The following is a 25,401-nucleotide window of genomic DNA, read 5'->3' as shown; positions in this document are numbered from 1 at the left end:
ACATTAATTGACAAGAATATGAAACATAAAAATAAAGAAATTGTACTTTTGTATTTCTTCATAATTGCCTTTCCTTAAATTATTTTTCTGACACCAGAGGTAAAGCAAGTAATCGCAGGAAAACCAGTTGCATTCTCAACACAAATAATTCTTGAACCAGTTATGGCAAGGTTGGTAGCTTTTGCCTCTGGATAGCAGAAGGGTTCAGATTGCCTCTGGAACCAGAGCATTAACTCAAAATCTGACACTCCAGTGCAGGAGAGAGAGAATGCTGCATTGTTGGAAGTGCTATCCTTTGGGTTAGGCATTAAAGCAACATTTCTTCTCGACAGACACCCTGGCCGGGATTCTCCGAGCCTCCGCGCCGAAATCACGCTCAGCGTGGGGGTGGCGAATGGGATGTCAGACCCGCGATCGGACACCTTCCTGCGATTCTCCGTGGACCAGAGAATCGTCGCCAGTCGCGCAGTCAACGCGGCGCCGGTCGGGGGCCATTGAAAGAGGCCGATTCTCCATCGGCAGCTGGTCGAGTTCCCACCGGTGTGGTTCTAACATGGTTCCACCCGGTGGGCACTCAGAGTGGTGGCTGCCGCGACTGCCCTGGTGGGGGGCGGGGGGATCCGTCACCGGTTGGTGCTCCAGGATGGCCAGGGTTCCAATCGGTGGCCACCGATCAGCGGGCACGGCCGATCTGTGGGAGGGCCTATATTGTTGGGGCCGGCTTGTTGTGTGGGTCAGCCATGTTGCGCAGGGCCGCCGCTGTGCGCATGCGCAGACCTGCGGCCGGGTGTGCAGGGCCCCATATCGGCAGCCGGCGCTGCGCGGAGCACTCCGGCGCCCTGCTGGCCCCCTTCAGGTAAGTGAATCGCTGGGCCAAAGGGCCCGTTGACACCGATGTGAAACGCTCCGGTGTTTACGCCGGCGTCAACACTTAGCCGTCGTTTCGGAGAATCCCGGCCCATTTCAAAGAAGAACAAGAAATTATCTTCAATGGCCTGGCCAATATTTATCCCTTAATCAACATTTCAAAAACACGTTATCCGGTGGTTTGTGGAAAGTTGCGGTGTACAAATTGGTTGCTATATTTTCTGTATCACAATGATGGCTACAATTAAAATTACTTAATTGGTTGCAAAGTGCTTTGGTTGTGAAAGGTGCAACCTAAATGCAAATGTTTCTTTTTTGACAGCTACATATTTAAAGGCAACAAGTATTTTATATTATAATATTGTTACATATAGTATTACATAGCATTATTTTGATGCTAACTTCCATACTACACTCCTTTTTTCAATCTATAATTCCTGCCATTTGCGTTGTTGAACAAGGAATAAAGAACAGAAATTAATATTTTAAGTATAGAATAATCTACCTGTGGTTATCAAATTGAATTCAAAGAGCATTGTATCTTTACATAGCCTTCTAAATTTTACATTTCAGCACAATGATGACAGCGCAGCACTCAGCCATTGTGACAGCATTGGATAACCTCCCGTAGATTAAACAAAGGAAGACTAGCACATGCCATTCAAATAGAGTGCTGCTTTCAGACCTCCAACTATGGTCATATTTTACCAACGGCGAAGACAGGAAGATGGCCTACAGTATCACTAAAGATGTTTTTAAAGAGTGCTTTTGAACAAGTTTGTTAAAAGGGAATTTTGTGCCAGTAGCAATTATAACAATGTGACGCCACCTGTTGGTAAGTTTTAACTTCCAGTACTGATACTGGACTGCAACAGCAGTCTCTGTTCATTGTCATTTTTGCCCCACATGTAGAAAACATTGTTCGTTAATTATTTGGCCACATTGTTCCCAGGCCATCTTACCATACCCAAATACTACTTAACTTGGTCAAACCTCGTTCAGAAAAACATTACCATGGAGGCTTTCATCCTAACCTTTCTCCCACCTAATATACAAAATAACAAAATTATTCCTTCAAACATTGGTACGATCACTATTTTTCCCAATTAGATGACAAAACTAGAGTTGATAAACTATGTCTGTGGGGTTCACAAAGCATAGGAGGGGTGGGCCGCGCGGCTGGGGGTGTAGGACTGGACGTTGCGCAGGGCGACCATCACTGGGCTGTTTAGCACAGGGCTAAATCGCTGTCTTTTAAAGCAGACCCAGGCAGGCCAGCAGCATGGTTCAATTCCCGGACCAGCCTCCCCGAACTGGCGCCAGAATGTGGCGACTAGGGGCTTTTCACAGTAACTTCATTGAAGCCTTCTCATGACAATAAGCGATTTTCATTTTCATTTCATAATGTGGTCAACAAATCAAAGGAAAATTACAATTTTGGAAAATGATAGAATCTATGGTGCTGCTTGGTGCTACCTAAAAACTTAACAGTAAAAGGTAAAATTAGTCAATTTCAATACTTTACAAATATATGGCCTATTAATTATTTTATTACCTATTACAATGATGAAATTCCACTACACGTCAATGCCTGTACTAGAACTATTGCTGATTTATCCTTGAGAAACTTATTTGCAATTCTAGCAATTCTAAAATAGTGTAGACTCTAGAATCATCATTCTACAATCTTTATTTTCCTTAAATGTGGAATTTGTCAATTTCTACCCTGTTGAAAAGAGATGTGAATTCAAATGTGGTGAAATAAAAGGAACAAATGGACTACATAAACATTTATGTTACACAGCATTTTCAGCACTTTCTCTTTTTATTTCAGTTATGCATAGTTTCCCCAATTCTACCCCTTTTGAATATCAAATATAATGGAATCAGTTGGAAGCAAAACTAACAATGATTTCAGCAGGATAATAAAGGCACAAGAGAGGAACACAAACAAATGGACAGAATGAAACAAACAGAATCAAATTGCAAATCACAAACACAAAATGTACTGAATAAATAGACTGAAGAGGTGAAGAAAAAAAGTGAATACAGTGACGGATGCCAAAGCTAGAAGAAATACCAATGTAATGAAGTGATAAACTGCTAAACAGCATCAGAAATCATTTGTCAATTACTCTGCCTCCTCAGCCAAATAGCTATTGTTTTGTACAGTGGGCAGATTAGTTCAAGGTGCAAGCCATAACAGGTGAACTTAGTATACCTACAAACATGTACCTCTACCAAGGATAGCCATCATGATTTAGTAGTATTGCCAATTGTATCTGTCTTAGCCTTGAGACATCAATTAGGGTACCTTTACTGTGATCCAGGTGAGATTGACATCAGTTAAAATAGGCCAACGGCCAACATTGATCTATTTCTCTAGCTGTGTCTGCTCACTCCACCATTATGTGGTGTATATATCCACTGAGCCATCAGAAGAATGCTCCGGACAAGTGTGAGGTAATGAACTTTGGAAGGTCCAATGCATATAAGAATTACACAATAAATGGCAGAACTCTTGTGAGTACTGACAGGTAGAGAGACCTGGGCTTGCATGTCCACCGATCATTGAAAGTGGCAATGCATGTGGATAAGGTGGTCAAGAAGGTATACGGCATGCTGGCCTTCATCGGTCAGGGCATTGAATATAAAAACTGGCAAGTCATTTTGCAGCTGCACAGGACCTTAGTTAGGTCTCATTTGGAATATTGTATACAATTCTGGTTGCCACACTACCAGAAGGATGTGAATGCTTTGAAGAGGGCACAGACGCGGTTTACTAGGATGTTGCCTGGTATGGAGGGCATTAACAATGAGGAGGTTAGATAAACTCGGTCTGTTCTCACTGGAACTACAGAGTTTGAGAGGCGACGTGATACAGGTCTACAAGATTATGAGTGGCATGGACAGAGTGGATAGTCAGAGGCTCTTTCCTAGGGTAGGAGAGTCAAGTACTAGGGGACATAGGTTTAAAGTGCGTGGGGAACACTTTAGAACTGATGTACGAGGCACGTTTTTTACACAGATGGTGCTAAATATATGGAACGTGCTGCCTGTGAGGTGGTGGGAGCAGGTACGATAGCGGCATTTAAGGGGTATCTAGACAAATATATGAATAGGGTGGGAATGGAAGGATACGGACTCCATAAGTGCATATGGTTTTAGTTTAGGCTGATACCATGGTCGGCGCAGGCTTGGAGGGCCAAAGGGCCTGTTCCTGTGCCTTATTGTTCTTTGCTATTTAAAGCAAAGTTATGTCTCTGGTATGCAACTGTATTGTTAAATCAGATGGTTTAAGATGCCAAAACATGAAAAGGTCCAAATAACATGCAACTATTGGTTATTTTAATCTTCTTAAACTTGCATTTTGTAAAGTAAATTACTGTATCTTCTCGTTTCTGAAAGGCATGCTTTTTGTCGTGCTTCATGTTTTTCAAGGAAGGAAAAGAAAGCATAAAATGTTTTAAATGTTCTATGTTGCTAATAAAATAATACACTCAATCATTGTTTGGATTACTTTTTTAAATTCCAGTACCAAATTAGGATCTACGTGTGCAAATATTTCAATTATTCGAACCTTTTATGAAACACCAATGATCAAAATCCAAAAGTCAAGCTTGATGTTTTGTTTTCACTGAAGCTACTGAAATTAAATTGAAGGTGAAAGGATTGGCTTACTGTACCAGAATCCAAATGATTGTACCTTCATAATCACCCTATGAATTCAAAAATTCTGGTCATTTTTGAACGAACAAGTGACTGTGAGAGCTGCTAAATTGTCAAAACACCTAGTTCACCACAGTTCTTCTGGGTAGAGCATCCTGCAACTGCAATCCCATGTTGGGTGGATGGCTCTTAATGTCCTCAGGGCATCTAGTAACAAGCAATAAATTCTGGAATATTACAGATTTGCTGGAGGTACCTTTTACTGACACATGTCTGTCAGATGCTGTTTTGATTTGCATCATTGTGAAAATGGCCATATAACTTGAGCAAAAGGTTGTGGTCTGTTGCAAAACCGAAAGGTCTGAAGCTCCCTCCAGAAGGTACTCTCACACTGGTTTGAGGTTACACTAAGTATAATTCCAGCGAGTTGCATTTTAAAAGTTAACCAGGTGACCAGTTACTCTTCAATGTGTGTAATGTGAAAAGAAAGCAGACAATTTATATCACCCAAGAAGCTGATCTCTGCATTTGGGGCCAAGGATGCATGCAGAGACAATTTTGTTGCTGACTTTAGTGAGATCAATAGTGATATATGCAGTTGGCTGAATATTGCATTCCCCACACAGTCAAAATAGCTGCAGTATATCTGCAGCCCAAAGAGCAGTCTGAACAGAGCAGTTACATTTTGCTCACACTCATTCAGTTGAAGATTTATCAAATGCCATTCTTCAGTTCCAAGGCGCGAGCATGTAGACTGCACATTTACAATGTTCGAATACTGCATTCATAAATTTGCAGGTACAAATTCCTGGTGGTGCACACAAATAACTAGGTGTGGATTTTAAAAATTGACATACTGAATTAATTTATTAATGGACACATTTTTACGGTCATTAGTAGCAAAGCCCAAAGGTGTGGAGGTTAAATTTAAATTGCATTGAACAGTTAAAATTTAGTGGGTAGATGGCAAAAACAGAACATGGAACCCCTTCTCCAAGTGGTCATTAACTGATTTCCACAATTTCATTTCCAATAAAATCAGTGCCATCAAGTTATAGTGCAATTCACCCGTATAACACAGACATGTCACAATGGATGTACAATTGCTTTTTACACCAGCCAGTTCTACTATCAAGCACTGTTTCTGATTGAGAAACATAAGTCAGAAACAGTTTAATCAAAAGTCATTTTAGACTTCAAAGAGATTTAATTCAACTTTGGTTCACTTGCAAAGGTGCATAAAATGAATCAAGACTGAGAAGCTAAAGATATTATCAACAAAACAAATGATTCATTGATGCTCTTTCTACAGTGAGAGCAGAATTGCAACTTCTTGTATCATTTGATTTACATCCAAAGAAATCCATATCAAACAACAGAGAAGCTCAGCTGCCTAAAAATGTCTCATTTGTCTAATTACTTTCAACTTCCTCCACACCTAGTTAAGAAAGGTTTGAATGTCATTAAGCATCTCCCTATATTGACATTTATATTCCTAATTGACAATGTTCTCTGTGTATTTTCGGAACGTATTTGAAATACTCATTTAATTCTGCTTGGTTATTAAGATTCATAGAATTTTACATGGAATATTTGGAACAGATTGGGGTTATTAAGCTTCTACATAAATATTATCAATTGACTTTAGTACCCTCTTCAGTTCCAGTTGCCAGGAAAATTCACTGAGTAATATGCTATACATATCTTTTCATTTGCACTGACAATCTACCAAAAAATACATACTTACCCAGCAAATGTGCAAAAATGTGACCCCCCCCCCCCAGATTTATTACTTGAGCGAAGAGTTGCTTAATGTGGCACAATAGGGAATAAAAACACAAACAAATACCAGCAGCCTGAAGTTATAATTTATGTAACTATATTATTTTCTCATCTTGAAGCTATTTTCCCTGTTATACTTAATTTCTCTGCGACCAGGAGCACAGCATATTTAACATCATGACAACAAAGAATTTAATATATCTGATCTGCAGCGGCAATACTTGATGAGCAAGACTATTCTTTCCACGTCTTGAAGCTATTTTCCCTGTTATAATACTTAATTTCTCTGCGACCAGAAGCACAGCATATTTATTTAACATCATGACAACAAAGAATTTAATATATCTGATCTGCAGCGGCATTACTTGATGAGCAAAACTATCATTTATACCAAATTACAGTGCACAAATCTTCTTATTTTGGCTTAGTTTGCACATTTTCAGATTAAATTAATGGTGTAAAAAGTGCAAGTTTCTGGTGCAGCTGTACGTTGGTGCTTGTATTAACATTAATAAGGTATGCTTTCTACTTAACAATTTCGAATGCATCAGATTATGTAAGCGCTCTGACTTAATGCAGGAATGTGTGTAACCACTGTGACATCTCGTTCTCCATCTATACCTCGAATAGTAACAAAACCCAAAATTTGCTGTAGCCTGTTTTTATTATCTTGGCGAGAGAATGCCTGCCATTCAACACACACTGGTAAAAAATGGTTGAGTTATGCTCATGCCCCAAAATTCAGCTTCTGACACAGATATTAAATATCTTAACTGTACCAGCCTCAGAAGACTAAACAGTCTTCAGAATAGCATTAGAATTTCTAACACTGTTAGAATAGTCTAGACTTTTAGCCTTAATAAAGCATTATTCCATTCTGATTCATTGTGTATGAAAGCTTCAAAGAAATGGAATAATGAAGCCATTTGAAAACTTTCAGGATTACAGTAATACATCTATATCTATAGTAAAGCTGTGTACATTACATTTTAGGTACTGAAAGTTAAATTAAATAAGCCTTACGATTGAAGTTTGCAGAAAATTGGTTGGCGAGAAATGGGAACTCTCAGACCCTAACACATTGTCCTATTTTCATTCATCAAAAATAGCTCTATCATTTTTTAAATAATTTAAACAAGTAAATGTCTTCTCAATTTTAATTTGTGGGAATAAATGCACAGTGCAACACGTGATTGCTATTGTGCATGGTCTCTAGTTCAAGGACCGTATTTGAGCTACTGTTGTGCAGTTACCCAAACGGCAAAGGTAACCGTTTCAGTGGGATCCATATAGGGATAACGACACATATGTAACGAAAGTCTCGGGAGATTTATTTCGACAGTGACATTTACAACATCTGAATTTCACCAATGATTGACATGTGGCAAAATGTTGGCATTGCAAATACCGTCACTGAACAGAAATCTCCGCAGATTATATTTTATATGCTTATCTCACACTATACAAATCCGAACAGAACATGAATGTACTTCAATGTAGTTGTCACTATGAAAGAGATCTGTGAGCAACTGATGTTGCACAGTAATTCATTTTGATTCAGAGATAGAGGAGGAGGAGAAAGAGGAGGATTAGTGCAGTGACATCACACAAGCTCAATTACCCAAAATGCACAATCCTAACTGGCTGATTATGTACAGTTCTGTTTTGGCTTTGCAACATATATAAATTTTTAACAGAACTACACAGTTAAGTTACATTTATTCCCATTTAGGATTTAAATAATTCAAAACTTCTTCGTCTGAGTTTCCAAATATGTCTCAATCTATCGTACAACATTCAACATTACAGAAAATCAATTCTGAATGTGCATAAGTCATCACTCGTACATGTGTGTTAAAAATACCAATAATATTCTGCATTCAGATCACAGATTTCTAATTTCTGAGCTGCATTTAGACACAAGGTAATTGTTGCTTCTTACCTGCTTGCTGTACTTGTTATTGATCTGACAGCTGTATTCAGAGCAATGGTCTGATTCAATTGAGATGTTGTCACCTGTCCCTACGAAGGTATTGGCGGGTGGCAGTTCTTGCACTGCTTGATGTTTCTTCCCTGAAGTGGGTGATTGGGGATGAAGCTGAACCGTTGGCAATGGAGAGCTGGATTTGTAATGCCTGCCGAGGTCAGGACTTCCTGGTCCACCATTCATAGAGCGATAGCGCCCCATGCCAGGGCTCTCTGTAAGTTTCTCATTCACACTGTCATATCTCTGTCCATTTGGTTTTGAGGCTTCCACAGTCACAATGCTACTATACAGAGGTTGTTTGGACTTTTTGCTCTTTTTGTCCTTCTTGGGTTTCTTAGACTTGTCATGTTGTTGGGGGGTGAAGAAGTCTTCAGGATCCTTTTTGCCAGCCTCGTATCCATTCTTGGATTTTTTGGGTCTACAGTATCTCGCCAAAACCACGACCAAGATGATTAGAATGACTGTCATGACACCAGCAACCACCCCAATGACAATGCTAAGTCGTTGCTTGCTCATCTCATAATTTGGATCGCCAGCAATATCTTGCCTCAGCGAAGTGCGAAGACTTCTGGCTATCTGAGCTTCCACTATTGTTGCATTTGAAACGCTTTCATTCACAAACACGTGGACCATTGTCGTGGTATACTGTGAAGGCTGTCCACTGTCATTAACTTGCACTACCAAACGATGTAGTCCGTAATGCTTCTGGGTTAGCTTTCCCACCAAAGAGATGACGCCACTGGCGGAATCAATCTCAAAGAGTTTGAAGGGATTTCCCCCCACGATGCTGTAGTTGAGGTCAGCATTGATCCCAGTGTCTCTGTCTGTAGCTAGGACTGTCGCCACGACCGTTCGTAAGTTACTGGAAGGGGGTAGCAGGGTGTAAGATGCATTTTTGGGGAAAGTAATGGTGGGTGCGTTGTCATTTTCATCCATGACATAGAGGGACACCATGGCCGTTGATGATTTAGGGGGCTCACCCCCATCGATGGCTTTCACTTTGAAAGAGTACGTGGTCTGCTGCTCCCTGTCGAATGACATGGTGGAGTAAATGGTGCCGGTGTCGTTGTCTATGGAGAAAATGTTGTCGTCTTCTTCAACGAAGAGGCTCAGCTCCGCATTCTTGCCGTCGTCGGCGTCCATCACGGTCACCATCCCAACGGGGCTGTTGGGCGGCAAGTTTTCTTTGACGTAGAAAGTGAAGATGTCTTGCATGAATCTGGGCTCGTTGTCGTTGGTGTCCTTCACCTGGACCACCACGGTGGCACTGCCCTGGAGGCTGGGGGTGCCCTTGTCCCGGGCCACCACCCTGAACTCGTAGCGCGGCGTCTGCTCGCGGTCCAGCACCACGTTGGCGATGATGGCGCCCTTGGCCGGCTCGATGGAGAAGAGGCCGCCGGCGGCGGCCTCCAGCGAGTAGGCGATCTCGGCGTTCCGGCCGTCGTCTGCGTCCGAGGCCAGCACGGTGGCCACCTGGTCGCCGGGCGAGTTGTTCTCGGCGATGGCCACCTGGAAGACGGCCTGCGGGAAGACGGGCGGGTTGTCGTTGATGTCGGCCACGCGGACGAGCAGCGAATTGTTGCTGGAGAGGCTGGGGCTGCCCGAGTCCACGGCCACGATCACCACCGAGTACTGGCGCACCGCCTCGTAGTCGAGGGGCGCCGAGGTGTGGAGGAAGTACTTCTTCTTCTGCTCGTTCTCCGACTCGCTGGCCGACTTGAGCTGGAAGGGCACGTCGCCCACGATGGTGCAGGTGACCACGCCGTTCTCGCCCTGGTCGCGGTCCGACACCTGCACCAGGGCGATGGGGGTGTCCACCAGCACGTCCTCGGCCACACTGGCCACGCCGTCGCGCAGCACGATGCGGCCGATCTTGCGGATGTCCACCTGGGGCACGTTGTCGTTCTGGTCGCGGACGCCGAGCTGCACGGTGGCGCGGTCGGTGCGCGGCGGCTGCCCGCGGTCCTTGGCCAGCACGCTGAAGCGCAGCTGGCCCATCTCCTCGCGGTCCAGGCGGTGCAGCACGCTGAGCCAGCCGCTGCTCTCGTCCAGCCGCAGCAGCCGGCGCACCGACTCGGTGGCGGGGCCGAACACGTACTCCAGCTGCCCGTTGACGCCCGTGTCCAGGTCGGTGGCCCGCAGCTGCAGGATGGGGGTGCCGGGCGGGCTGTTCTCGGGCAGCTCGGCCTCGTAGAGGCCGCGGTCGAAGCGCGGGCTGTTGTCGTTCACGTCCGAGATGAGGACGCGCAGCAGGGCGGACGAGGAGCGGCCCGGCTGCCCGCCGTCCCTCACCCGCAGGGTCAGCTCGTACGAGTCGCGCAGCTCGCGGTCCAGCGCCCCCTTGACGATCAGCTGCGGCTGCTTGTCGCCGTCCGGGGTGTCGGCCACCTGCAGCTCGAACACGCTGCTGCGGCCTGGGCCCGCCGCGGCGCCGGGCAGCTCGGGGTCGCCCGGCTCCCCCCGCCGGCTCTCGGGCAGCAGCTGGTAGCGCTCGATGCCGTTGGTGCCGAAGTCGCGGTCGGTGGCGGTGGGCAGCAGGTAGAGGGTGCCCACCGGGCGGTTCTCCTCCACCGTCAGGGTCAGCACCGGAGACGGGAAGCTGGGCGTGTTGTCGTTGATGTCCTCGATGATGACTTTGCCGTCGTACAGGTCGACCCAGCTCTGCGCCGGCCCGATCACCGACACCTCGAAGTCGATGAAGCACTCGTTCTCGTCGAAGATCATCTGGCACTGGGGCAGCTTCTCCCGGTCCGTGCGCCGGCCGGTCGTGCTCAGCTCCCCGGTGATGTTGTCGATCTTGAAGTAGTCGGAGCCCGACTCCAGGCTGAAAGTCACCTCCCCGGAGCCCGCCGCGATGCCCAGGTCGCTGGCCACGTTGCCGATCCGCAGGTCGGCCGGTCCCTCCTCGGTGATCCGGTATCGCAGCGCCTGCTTGGCGCTCGCCAGCACGGCCGCGCTCCGCAGGAAGAGCAGCAGCGGGAAGCCGAGAGGCATGTTCTCCCGGTGTGTGTGTGCAAACCACAACCGACCCCCTCTTCTCCGGCCCAGGAACCTGCTCAAAACTGCCGGTCCAACAAACACTCCCCTCAACACTCAATAAAGTAACGGGCAAAAAAAGGACAAGGCGCTCTGCAGACTCACACACATCGCTCCACTTTTTCAGCCCCTCTCAGCATCCCCCTTAAATTGGCTCACACACTCTGTTCCAGCCTTGCGATTGCCGCCTTCGGGATTTCCAAACCCGATAGAAGAAGGAGCATTGAAGTCAAATTGATCACCTGAATCCGTCCGTGCTTTTTTGGACGTGCCTCTGGAGTCACGTTGTTCCAAGTTTGTCCTGCATCCGCAGTTTAGTGTTTCTTTACCTGCATGCTGCTGGTTACTGGACTGTGTGTGAGCAGCACTCTGAGTGCCCCAGCCTTGCTATTGCAGTCTTTCCCTTTCACTTCACACTCTGTGTGTCTTTTCTTTTTTTTTTGCGGTCCTTCCTCCGTCCGTCCGAACTGGCTCCAGAGGCAGCGACAAAGTGGCGGAAGGCGGGGGGGGGGGGGGGGGGGGGGTGAAAAAGGTTTGGAAGCCGATCAGAAAGTTGAAAAGGGCGCTTGTGAAGACGATTGGGAACGCGATCCGCTTCCCGGCGTCGTTGGAGATTACGAAGAGCAAGTGTCCCGCAGAATAGAAAAGGTTGCAGTTAATGACTTTCGTATTCAACCCGCAAAAAAATGGTACACCGGGTTGGGGGGGGGGGGGGGGTGGTCAAGATGCGTCTATATGCAGATACTCCTCTGGATTGAAGGTGAATAGGGAAATCCGAGTTGGCACAACGAGAATCCGAATGCAAAAAAAACTGATTTCACGATGCGGACCTTGAAAACAAACGACGGCTGTAAGTGCATTGCTTCTGGATCTGGTCCGAGAATTAAAAAAAATCCCCAATTAAAGAATGAATAGGCTGCAGTACTTTTGACAACAGCAAGTTTTCTTATTCCAGTCCCCGAAGTATTCCCTGACGCAGTCCTTTCTTTCTGTGGTGCTGAATCCTTCTTAGAGGGGGGAAAAAGTCCTTCCTTGTTCTTCGATTAGTCGTGGTCTGCTGAGTAGTTCATTGCTATTCCTGCAGTTGAAGTTGGGTTTGTCTTTCTCTTCCCCCCGCGTACAATTCAGCCTTCTGTATTCATAAAGTCGCTGCAGGTTATATAGCGCAAGGCTGACTCCAAAGCCGGTGGTTCTCAGCGGATCGGAGTCTATGAAAGAGTGAATGTAACAATGTTCTCCTCTCTCCCTCGGGCGAGCGATCTGTAAATTCCGCTGCTCCCCTCCTTTATAGCTGCACGATGTGTTAGCTGTGAATTCAGGTTAGCAGCACAGTTCCGATTTCTCTCTCCCACCCTCTTTTGTATGCCATCCCGCTCAGAGTGTGGGTGAATGTGAGAGTTTTCTGACTCATTTGAGGTAGCGTCACCTACACGAGTGAAAAGGAACTGAAGCGCGGTCAGGAAATGCAGAGATTCCTCTTTCTACATCATCCATCTCTTCCCTCGTTTGCTTCCTTTTACGTTCGTCGCTTCGTTTTTTCTCTCTGAGCCGTTGCACTTATTTTAATACAACGTTATCTTCCCCATTAAACATGTTCCTGACATTGGATTTTTTTTTAACATTATCTTCCTATTTTTCGACTATGTTCATTCGGCTACGTGACTTGTTACCCTTCGTGTTTAAACCTCTCAGTTTCCCCTTGGAAGTGTATTCTTTGTGAAAGAATATTATATATTTACCATTTGCATGATCGATTTCTAAAAATCCAGCTGGTCCTGTAGCTTTGAGGGAAGGTGCGGTTTAAAATTCGTCTTTTATTCAGACGCGGTGGGGTAGAAAAAGCTCGTGTGTGTGTGTAAAACACTGCGAGTTCCACATCGTTAAATGGTATTTTTTTCCCTAAATTATTTCATTCGTAAGCATGGTGCTTTCCATTGCGTTTCCCCCGTTTGACCCATTCCCTCCCTCCCCATTCAAAAGCTAAGATTAGAGAGTCCTGGAGAAATATATGCTTCTATATTTGACAAAACACGTTTTAATGACAGAAACCATCGTTTCTTCCTCCGAATGGGTGAGTTGGAGCTCCCGTTCTGTTTTTTGTTGTTTGGAGCTGGGGGCGGGAGTGCTGCAGTTGCAAATTGCAGCTATGAGTGGTGCATCGCCGCGGTGGCTTCTTTAAGAGAGAAGCTCGGAGCGGGAGGCGCTGGCAGCCGCGCTCTGGAGGATGAAAGTTCGTTGCCCCGCTTTCCTCCGCTTTTGCTGGACTGAGCCAGAGGAAGCTCGCGGACCGCAGCGAGTCTGCGGCAGCAATGAGCAGCGCCTGCGCGGGGAGGCGTGGGACAGCACTGGTGTCAGCCAGAAAGTGATGACAGAGACAGGAAAAAAATACTGGCGAGAGCAGAGAGCCGCAGAGAGAGAGAGAATATGGAAATAAATAGGGAGAGAGAGAGAGCTAACAAAAATCTACCTGGTGACCAGCAGGTTAGAAATCAGCATCTCTTTTACCTCCTCATCAACTATTACTTACCATAATTGCAGTTTAGGATGGAGGGGGGAAGAAAAAGGCAGCTTTAAGCGGGTTGATTATTGTGTGAAGCAATCTATCAGCGGAGCTCGTGATGCTGCTGATCGGTCCAGAGACTATTTAAAATCAGTGTCCTCATTTGCATTTCAAAGAAACTTTTTGGTGCGATTTACATTCTAATGCATGCGACGTTCTGGGCAGGATGTGCGAGGGGCACTATCCGTGAATTAGAATTTTAATTGAACGAGGAATACCACGCGCGAATGGCTTTTTGAATGGGGTTCGTGTTTAACACAAAGCGACTTCTAATACATCGCGATTTCAACTTTGCGGTCTTTAATAAACGGTGGACAATCCCATTCTATATGTGATCCACATAAACTGAAAAGGTCACATTCTGCGGTTAAATCAACATAAGCTATATACAGCCCCGATGTGAGAAACATCCTGTAAGATATATGCACATTGTAATCAGGTTCCAATTCAGCTTCTTACAACGAGCCCAGTTTCTCCAGTGTTGCGTCCTCACAGCTGAGTACAAGGTCCATGTTGCTGGCAAAATTAAATCGTTAGGACCCCATGCAAAATTTTAAGGACACAAGTGGACTCGTAATGTCCGGAGCAATAACACACTTGCAATAAGCATTAATTCGTGTTCCAGGTTGGATCACCTGCTTGAACCTTGCACCAATTTTAAAATTCACATCCATAATGACTGAGTAAAGAACCTACCATCAGAGGTAGGTTCTATACTCAGAGAGTAGTAAGGGCGTGGAATGCCCTGCCTACAACAGTAGTGGACTCGCCAACACTAAGGGCATTCAAATGGTCATTGGATAGACATATGGACGATAAGGGAATAGTGTAGATGGGCTTTAGAGTGGTTTCACAGGTCGGTGCAACATCGAGGGCCGAAGGGCCTGTACTGCGCTGTAATGTTCTTTGTTCTATAATTATTAACAATGCAGTTATTTTTCCTCTCCGCTTTACAGAATACGGTTCTTGGGTTCTGGCAATTAACATGTACCACTGAAATTCTTCTAATATAGGTGTACAGAATATTAATTCATACCTTTAAGTAAACGTAGCATAACTATATACGTCAATGTATTACATCAATATTGATAAATAATTAAAACATCATGACATTTCAGATATCTGATGGCCTGTTAAGCAAATGTATTGTCATGTGACACTGAGCAGTTCAAACCAAGAAAAAAAAAGGTGTGTTCGAAATGTCTTCATCTTACTTAGAATTATGAGGAAGTCTCCAATGCTGATCCGCAATCTGAGTTAAATTAGCTGATTTCAGCAGTTGGGTCACCACAGTTAGTTTTTGGGGGGAGGGGGAGGAATGAAATCCTCATTCCCACTCGTGATTCTAGACTTTAATTATGTTTTAAGCATGTGTGAACATCAGATAAAGATATGACCAGACCAAGACAATAATATCCCGTGTTGTTGAATAATCATCAACCCTAATTGCCTATGAACAATAGAATGGTTCCCAACTTCTGTAGGACTCCAGAGTCAGTGGCATAGGGAGAGAATTTTACAGCACAATATTGAGACTTTCCCAAAAAAATGTAATTCATATTTTTTGGCAAGTGAGCTAACAGGACATGCACAATTAAATTGTTCTTTTCTCTCTAATATCAGGTAAGATGCACATATATCTGACACAACTTCCGTTCTTCATTACTGTTCGGCACAAATAGAAACCTGACAAGTGACATTTCAACCTACCCGTAATTATAAGTATCTAATCTGCAATTATAAGCAGGGTGGAGTTGACCTTTAAGAAGACTATTTATAGGAAAGGAATGGTTTAGATTAGCAGTGTGTTGTGTCGCAGTTCTGTTTCTTTCCTTATGTGCTTTATTTGCTTCCTCCATGCAGTACAATAATAAGTGGGAAATAAGGAACGTTGGTCATTAAATTACAGAAGAGAGAGAAACGAAAATAGCATTTGTAATAACAGACAAGAAATATCAACATGTGCTGCAATTTAGGATATGACAGATAACTGCATCAACTTCCAAGTAGCATAGGTCACCAGACTGATTGGAGAAATTTATCTGTAACAAAGAGTAATCAGGGTTTCTGTTTGGCTCGTTTTTCAACAGGCCAGGTGGATTTATGAAGTAATACTTTCAACCAAAAACACTAATTAAACAGCAAAGCTCTGATCATTTAGTTTTAACATTGCATGTTGAGGTTAGACTTGTCATGGGGCAATGCCAAGAGAATTATTGGACAATCGACTTCAGGAAGCACAGCAGGACACACACCCCTGTCTGCATCAATGGCTCCAAAGTGGAGATGGTTGATAGCTTTAAGTTCCTGGGGGGTCACCATCACCAACAGTTTGTCCTGGTCCACTCACGTTGATGCAACAGTCAAGAAAGCCCAACAATGTCCCTACTTCCTACGGAAGCTAAAGAAATTTGCATGTCTGCATCGACTCTCACAAACTTCTACAGATGTGCCATGGAGAGCATCCTATCTGGCTGCATTACGGCTTGGTACGGCAACTGCTCGGCCCAAGATCACAAGAAACTGCAGAGTGTGGTGAACTCAGCCCAACCCATCACACAAGCTTGCCACCCTCACATTGATTCTGAATACACCTCCCACTGCCTCAGGAAGGCAGACAGCATTATCAGAGACCCCTCCCACCCAGGCTTTGCCTTCTTCCAGACCCTTCCATCAGGCAAGAGGTACAGAAGTCTGAAGACCCGCACATCCAGACATAGGAATAGCTTCTTCCCCACAGCTACAAGACTCCTCAATGACTCCCCCTCGATCTGTTCCCTGTAAGAACACTATTCACGATGCCCTATGCTGCTCTTGCTCATGTATTTGCTTTGTTTGGCCCCTTATTCCACACTGTAACCTATCACTGTTTGTCGGTGTACCATTTGTTAATGTAGTCTATTGATTATTATTTTTGTAGCATTGTGGCTAGCACAATTGCTTCACAGCTCCTGGGTCCCAGGTTCAATTCCAGCTTGGGTCACTGTCTGTGCGGAGTCTGCACATCCTCCCCGTGTGTGCATGGGTTTCCTCCGGGTGCTCCGGTTTCCTCCCACAATCCAAAGATGTGCAGGTTAGGTGGATTGGCCATGGTAAATTGCCCTTAGTGTTGGGTTGGGTTATGGGGATAGGGTGTAGGTGTTGAACATGGGTAGGGTGCTCTTTCCAAGAGCCAGTGCAGACTCGATGGGCCGAATGGCCTCCTTCTGCACTGTAAATTATATGATCTATGTAAGTACTGTGTACATTCCCTCGGCCACAGAAAAATACTTCTCACTGTACTTGGGTACATGTGACAATAAATCAAATCAAATCGGATGTCATTAAACGTGGTCCTCCTTTTCGCTCCCCGCAGCAGCAACAGGCCAATATTCAATATTGTGAAGCTGGCCTGTATCAGAAAAGCACACTTGAATCATTATAACAGTGTGAATTGCCTATACTAGCGATCCTTATGCCTTCTTTGAGTCAACTTACTGAATTTCCTTCCTGCATACTTGGGGTTTCAAGCCCGCTCCTTGCATTGCTCTGTGGTGGGCATAAGAAACAATTGTACACCTCCTGGTCTCCAGTGCAAAGAGATTTCCACAACCGAATGTCGCAGACTGGTACATACCAAGGTCCAGGACCTACAAAAACTGCCATTGTAAAGGCACAATGGGAAAGAGCCACCATCTGAGGTCCATCAGTCACAGGAATTGGAGACTGGGTAAAACCCTTTGGGCCATATAACATTTAATGAATAGTGTAAATATTAAATCATTGTAAATGTAGTTAGTAATGTCAGGAAAATAAAGGTGAGTTTAAGGGATTCTTATTTGTATTGGTAAACATTAAAAATAAGGTATCGTTTTAAGTGGGTTTAATTTAATGATTATATGCCCGGAAGGATACAACCTATAGTTTCATTCATGCAGGACAAAGGTGTGTGGGGGTTGGTTTCAATTGTGCTTAGAGAGGGCTACTACATGATGAGTAAATAAACCAGCAGTGGTTGCTGAGCAACTGGGGACTTGTAGAGAACCTGTTAACTTTAGTGTACAGAAAGAAGTCTTACAACACCAGGTTAAAGTCCAACAGGTTTGTTTGGAATCATGAGCTTTCAGAGCGTAGCTCCTTCATCAGGATTCACCTGTTGAGTTTCCAAGAAGTTGGGAGTTAACGGAACAGAGGACACTGGGAACCAGAACAGTAAAATCACAGAGAGTTGAAAATGTTTTGGAGCATGAGAGACCAGAAATAAATCTGCAGTAGTGCAAAGGTTTGTGAGAAATTACTACAATTTGGGAGACATTATTTGAAATAATTGTGGAAATTGGTGGCTGGACCTCTGAGTTTGTGTGAAAGCCTTGTCAAGGCAAAAGAAATCTGAAAGGGGGTGGTAGAAATCCTGGACTAGACTCAATGTTAAAATTGGAGCGGAAGCTTTGTTTAAAAGTGTCATTCGGAAAACATGTCTGAATTTCAGAATGCAAGCCGCTAAGGAAAAGCATTATGAGAGAAGATTTTGAAGCATGTTTTGGGAGTGGATTTGGAAACTCTCACATGACAATCATCTGGGGGAATTCTGAGGAGACATCCACATACACTAATTTGGGTTCAGAGCGGAGTGTGTATTTGACCACAGTCATCTTGTGTGCTTAAAATGGTGGTAATTTGTGATAACAAACTGTTGTAGTTTAGTGATTAGCACTGTGGCTTCACAGTGCCAGGGTCCCAGGTTCGATTCCCTGCTGGGTCACTGTGCGGAGTCTGCACATTCTCCTCGTGGCTGCGTGGGTTTCCCCCTGGTGCTCTGGTTTCCTCCCACAGTCCAAAGACGTGTGGGTTAGGTGGATTGGCCATGGTAAATTGCCCTTAGTGACCAAAAAAGGTTAGGAGGGGTTACTGGGTTACGGGGATAGGGTGGAAGTGAGGGCTTAAGTGGGTCGGTGCAGACTCGATGGGCCGAATGGCCTCCTTCTGCACTGTATGTCTATATCTATGTTAATCTTAAACTATGTATATTTGTTTAGCTATGGGGAAGTAAAGGAGTATTATATAATTACATTTTTTCATGTTGAATAAATGTTTTTTTCTTGTTATAAAAATTGATTTGTGGCCCTGTGACTCTGTTCCTCCTTGCTTTATAAAAAAGTAAAAGTTACGGTCTTTTGCACCAGAATTCCATTCTGGGATTTTCCCATCCAGTTATAACATCAACTGGGAACGTAACAGTTACATACAGTATTGGAAGAAACGGATTTGATTTGCTCCTTTACTTTGAATGGTCATATGATGTACCTTCACAAATTTTACGAATAAAAGGAGATTTTCTGGAAAAAAGAACCTGCTGAATTTCACATGTCAAGGTCCAGAACTACATGCTGAGGAACGGACTAAAACTTGGAGCAGCAGCTGCAAAGGCACAATGGGCAAAATACACTGTCGAAAGTCCATCTGCCATAGGATACAACAGAGCTGGAAATTATGTAAAACCCGTTGCATGGTATCTTTGACGTGAAATGTATATTGTAAATATCATGTGTAATTGCAGTTGTATTGAGTCACCTCAGAGTGCAACATGCTGTATGGAATGAATGTGATCTGTATTCCACTTCCAGTAATGTATACTTTAAACTGAAATGTAATTTTACATTCTTTTTATGGATAAAGTACATTCCTGGAAAAAAAACTGCTGAATTGTGCCAATTAATGCAAAATTATAGTGCATTGAACTTCATAGAATCATAGAATTTACAGTGCAGTAGGAGGCATTCGGCCCATCGAGTCTGCACTCACTCTTGGAAAGAGCACCCCACTTAAGCCTCACCTCCACCCTATCCCCACGTAACCTAAGGGCAATTTAGCATGGCCAATCCACCTAACACTGTACATCTTTGGACTGTGGGAGGAAACCGGAGCACTTAGAGGAAACCCACGCAGGCACAGGGAGAACGTGCAGACTCCGCACAGACAGTGACCCAATCCGGGAATCGAACCTGGGTCCCTGGAGCTGTGAAATAACTGTGCTAACGACTATGCTACCGTGGTGCCCCACAGCAGCAGGTCCCCTTGTTGCATCATTCTTACTTATAAGAATACCCACATTAGAATTCAGATACAGTTATACATGTCCTTTAAAAGTGCAATTAATCCAAAATGTTCTCAAGCTTCAAAAATATATATTTTTGAATCTTATGTTTTGAAATATCAAGTTATATCATTCATATTGGTGTGTAGCAGATACTGATTTTTCGATGATGCAAGCAGACATCATGGAATTATATCACTCATACACAGCACTTTTGAAGTGAGAAAGCAGATTAGCTTACAAATTTGATGATATGTTTACCAGTAGAGAAGAGACATCAGTATACCATTGGAAACTTTGGAAGTCCGTTGAGATTAATGTTAAGATTTTAAACCTTTAATTGCCGATTCATTCTGAATTGCATTCAATAATAATGCAGTCAAAATGCAATGCAAGTGGTGTGAGGGGGCAACCTTTAACTTAGTAAAAAGTTCAAGGTACTTCACAAGTTAGTTTGATTTTGATTTTTTTAGTTTCATTTATTGTCACATGTACTGAAGTACAGTGAAAAGTATTTTTCTGCATCCGAGGGAACGTACGTACAGAGTAGACAAAAAGAATAATCAACAGAGAACATTGATAAATGGTACATCGACAAACACTGATTGGCTATAGTGCGGAACAAGGGGCCAAACAAAGCAAATACATGAGCAAGAGCAGCATAGGGCATCGTGAGTAGTGTTCTTACAGGGAACAGACCAGTCTGAGGGGGAGTCGTTGAGGAGTCTTGTAGCTGTGGGGAAGAATCTGTTCCTATGTCTGGATGTCCGAGTCTTCAGACTTCTGTACCTTCTACCTGATGGGAGGGTCTGGAAGAAGGCAATGCCTGGGTGGGAGGGGTCTCTGATAATACTGTCTGCCTTCCTGAGGCAGCGGGAGGTGTATTCAGAATCAATGTGGGGGTGGCAAGCTTGTGTGATGCGTTGGGCTGAGTTCTCCACACTCTGCAGTTTCTTGCAATCTTGGACTGAGCAGGTGCCATACCAGGCACCATACTAGGATGCTCTCCCATCCAGCTTCAATACAGAGCCACGTGATATCAGAAATATATCTATCTCCTTGAAACCATTTAATGACTCCGATTGACTGCACTATGGGGTAGCGAGATCCACAAATTCACCACCTTCTCTGAGAAGTAGTTCCGCCTCATCTCAGTTCCAAATCTCCCTCCTCTCAACCAATATCAGTGACCTCTCATTCTAGATTGCCCACAAGGGGGAACATTTGGTCTATGTTTATTTTATCAATCCCTTTTTGATTTCATATTCCTCAATCAGATCCCCTCTCATCCTTCTAAACTCCAGCGAGTATAAGCCCAAACTGTTTAATCTCTCCTCATTCGTCAACCTTTTCATCCTCGGAATCAATTTGGTGAACCTCTTCTGAACTGCCTCCACTGCCACCACATCCTTCCCCAATTAAGGAGACCGAAACTGGACACAATACACCATGTGGTATTTGCCTTTTAATTATATGCTGTACCTGCATACCGATTTTCTGTGATCCATGAACAAAGGCGCCCAGATCCCCTTGCCCAGATGAATTTTGAATTTAGATAATAACTTGCCTTTCTATTTTTGCGGCTGAATTGGATAACCTCGCACTTATCTACATGAAACTCCATCTGCCAAATTGTGGCCCAATCTCTTAGCCTATCTATATCCAGCTGTAAAATTTTAATCTCCTCCTCACTACCTGCTTTCCCACCTGGGGTGGCATGGTGGCACAGTGGTTAGCACTGCTGCCTCACAGCCCCAGGGACCCAGGTTCAGTTCCAGCCTGAGGTGATTGTGTGGAGAATGCATTTTCTCCCGTGTGTCTGGGTTGCCTCTGAGTGCTCCGGTTTCCCTCCACAGTCCAAAGGTGTGCAGGTTAAGTGAATTGGCCATGCTGAATTGCCCCTTCGTGTCAAGAAAGGTTAGGTGGGGTTACGGGGATAGGGTAGGCGTGTGGACCGAGGGAGGGTACTCTTTCCAAGGATCGGTGCAGACTTGATAGGCCGAACAGCCTCATTCTGCACTGTAGAGATTCTATGATTCTATGAAAGAAATAACAGGACAAATGACCAAAGGTTAAGTCCAAAAAGTCAATTGTTCTCTCCCTACAGATGCTGTCAGACCCGTTGAGCTTCCCCAACATTCACTGCTTTGTTTCAGATTCCAGCATCTGCCGTATTCCGCTTATTTTAGATTTTTAAGGGGTGGAATGAGATAACGAGTGGAAAATATGGGACAGGAGGTAATTCCTGAGTTTAGGATACAGCCAACTGAAGATAAGGCCACCCGTGGTAGAGTCAAAAGAATCAGGGATGCTCAAGAGACAATAATAGAAAGAGCACAGAGATCTCAAAGAGTTTCAGAGCCAGGAGGAGGTTACAGAGATAGGGAGAGGTAAGGCTATGGAGAGTCTTAAAACAAGGATGAGGGGCGTCATTCTCCGCCGGCGGGAGTCTCCGTTCTGCCGGCGCCCGGGGGTTTCCCGACGGCATGGGGGTGCCCCACAATGGGAAACCCCATTGACCGGCCGGTGTTACGGAGACTCCCGCCGGCCGGTCGGCGCAGAAATGTGGCGGGGCGGGTAGGAGAATTTCGCCCCTGGGGCGAAATTCTCCCCCAATGGCGGGATGCCCGCCGACTGGCGCCAAAGCCGGCGCAAATCAGACGGGCATCGCGCCGGCAAAAAGGTGCGGAAGTCTCCGCATCTTTGGCGTCCTAGCCCCAACATTGAGGGGCTAGGCCGACGCCGGAGGGATTTCCGCCCCGCCAGCTGGCGGAAATGGCGTTTGTTGCCCCGCCAGCTGGCGCGGAAATGCGGCGCATGCGCGGGAGCGTCAGCGGCCGCTGTCAGTTTCCCAGCGCATGTGCGGGAGCGTCAGCGGCTGCTGTCAGTTTCCCGCGCATGCGCAGTGGGGAGAGTCACTTCCGCCTCCGCCATGTTGGAGACCGTGGCGGAGGCGGAAGGGAAAGAGTGCCCCCACGGCACAGGCCCGCCCGCGGATCGGTGGGCCCCGATCGCGGGCCAGGCCACCGTGGGGGCACCCCCCGAGGTCAGATCGCCCCGCGCCCCCCCCCAGGACCCCGGAGCCCGCCCACGCCGCCTGGTCCCGCCGGTAAATACCAGGTTTGATTTACGTCGGCGGGACAGGCAATTCCTGGGCGGGACTTCGGCCCATTCGGGCCGGAGAATCCAGCGGGGGGTCCCGCCAACCGGCGCGGCCGGATTCCCGCCCCCGCCCAATCTCCGGGAGCGGAGACTTCGGCGGGGGCGGGGGCGGGATTCACGGCGGCCAACGGCCATTCTCCGACCCGGCGGGGGGTCGGAGAATGACGCCCGAGAACTTTCAAATTGAGGCATTGCCAGACCAGGAGTCAATGGAGATCAGTAAGCACAGGAGTAATGAGTGGACAGGGCTTGGTGTGAGTTGGACAAAAGAAGTTTGGATGATCTCACGTTTTGAAGTTACCAAGATGGGATGCCAGCCAGCAAAACTTTGGAACTCTTCAAAGAACGTGTTTACTGTTATCAATCTTAAACTAACAGCTGATGTTTGAGTTTCGACAGGGTAGAACAATTTGAACACTTTTTTGGCTGGCACTAACCATCATGCCCTAGTTACAAACTTGAGGAGCTGTGTCCCACCAGTTAAAATTTTAATGTTTAGAGTGGGCAACGTTGAAATTAAAGTTAAGTTTAAAAAATGATGCTGAGCACTGAAGTAATTGTGAGGTTCCTTCTTCCAACGGATCTCAATCCCCATAATTGGACTGGGGCTTGATTTATCTTTAGTGGAAGGTTATTTCTACTTTTTTTTACCAATGCTAAACTTGCAGCATTTAGTGACTTCCTGCTCCTGTAAACTGATGCAAATTCAGCATAGTCATACTGCAGTCATACTATGCAGTGTGTCCCAAAACAAAATGTCGCACAAATGTGAGGTCAGAGGGTCAATCCAGCAGTAAGCTCATCAAAAAAAAAGCACAGCTTTTCTTTTCAACGCCTTAGTAAAACCTGAAATCATAGATTAACAATCAATTGTGAGTGTGGAGACAATAAATGCTTTTCCTAAAAAAAGTGTGTACATTGTCACAAAATAGCATGCCACTGAACTCAGTGCTTGTGGATTTTGTATGATGTCAGAAACACCTGCTACTTGATTGCACAAATGCAAATTCTGCTGTATTCTGGATATCCTCATTAATCATATTGATGCAATTAAAAGGCATAAGAATTTTTATATTTACTCTTTCAAGAATTGAAAATAATTTATTGTTTCAATATTTTGGAAGTTTTCTATAAAATAACGGCTTTTGTTCAATGTAATACTTCTGAAACTAATGTATGAGGCCACTGTTATGAACTGCAGGAGATCTGTTCATAACTCGAAAACAGCTGACTATGCACGGGAGCATAATCATCAAGATTCCACTCAGAAAAGCACTGCAAGCAATATCATAGTACAGGAGTAATGTAGAAAATAATTGTTGTGTCAAGATGATTATCTTTCTTCATGTTAAATATGCTAATCATTGATCATAAAATTAAAATTAAACTTCTTTGAGAAAACTTTTAATGGCAAATTTTGACGTCTGTTTGTAATCAATTTTGATTAGTTTGCTTCAAAAATATGAAACAAAGTAAACACGAAGAAGCTTTTTCTTCATTTGTGTAATTATAAACCTTACCACTTCAATGTGATTATATAATTAAATAGAGGAAGAAAATCAGACTCTTCTGATTTCCCTAACTCTGAATTCAGAGTTGCAATGAAATAACAGAAATATTATGGGGTGATAGAACAGCAGAAATCAGTGGTAAAATGGTACAGTTTGTTTAGAAGATTGTGATTTTAATACTGTAATAGAGATAATTATAGATGTATGACTTTCAATGTCCTTTCGAGTGTTGCATAGAACATAGAACATAGAACAATACAGCACAGAACAGGCCCTTCGGCCCACGATGTTGTGCCGAACCTTTGTCCTAGATTAATCATAGATTAACATTGAATTTACAGTGCAGAAGGAGGCCATTCGGCCCTTTGAGTCTGCACCGGCTCTTGGAAAGAGCACCCTACCCAAACTCAACACTTCCACCCAACACCAAGGGCAATTTGGACATTAAGTGCAATTTATCATTGGCCAATTCACCTAACCCGCACATCTTTGGACTGTGGGAGGAAACCGGAGCACCCGGAGGAAACCCACGCAGACACGGGGAGGACGTGCAGACTCCGCACAGACAGTGACCCAAGCCGGAATCGAACCTGGGACCCTGGAGCTGTGAAGCAATTGCGCTATCCACAATGCTACCGTGCTGCCCTTGAGAACAAATAAATCTACACTATCATTTTACTGTAATCCATATACCTATCCAATAGCTGCTTGAAGGTCCCTAATGTTTCCGACTCAACTACTTCCACAGGCAGTG

At 44.8% G+C, this 25,401-nt stretch overlaps 1 protein-coding gene across 8 annotated transcripts in view; it reads right to left on the bottom strand.

Moving 5' to 3' along the window:
• pcdh7b (protocadherin 7b) overlaps positions 1 to 11,855 on the bottom strand; it is a 612,544-nt gene extending 600,689 nt beyond the window's left edge. For all 8 annotated transcript variants that reach the window (XR_011940206.1, XM_072496538.1, XM_072496541.1 and 5 more), the window contains exon 1: positions 8,261 to 11,855. Coding sequence is in view for 7 of the 8 variants with exons in the window: in XM_072496538.1 (XP_072352639.1) it covers positions 8,261 to 11,299 (3,039 nt within the window). In the remaining variant the exon portion in view is untranslated. The remainder of the gene's footprint in view (positions 1 to 8,260) is intronic.
• Positions 11,856 to 25,401: the final 13,546 nt, after the last annotated feature.

Source organism: Scyliorhinus torazame, chromosome 3 (assembly GCF_047496885.1).
Source record: "Scyliorhinus torazame isolate Kashiwa2021f chromosome 3, sScyTor2.1, whole genome shotgun sequence".
Taxonomy (NCBI): domain Eukaryota; kingdom Metazoa; phylum Chordata; class Chondrichthyes; order Carcharhiniformes; family Scyliorhinidae; genus Scyliorhinus; species Scyliorhinus torazame.
This window is presented reverse-complemented; position numbering and strand designations above follow the sequence as displayed.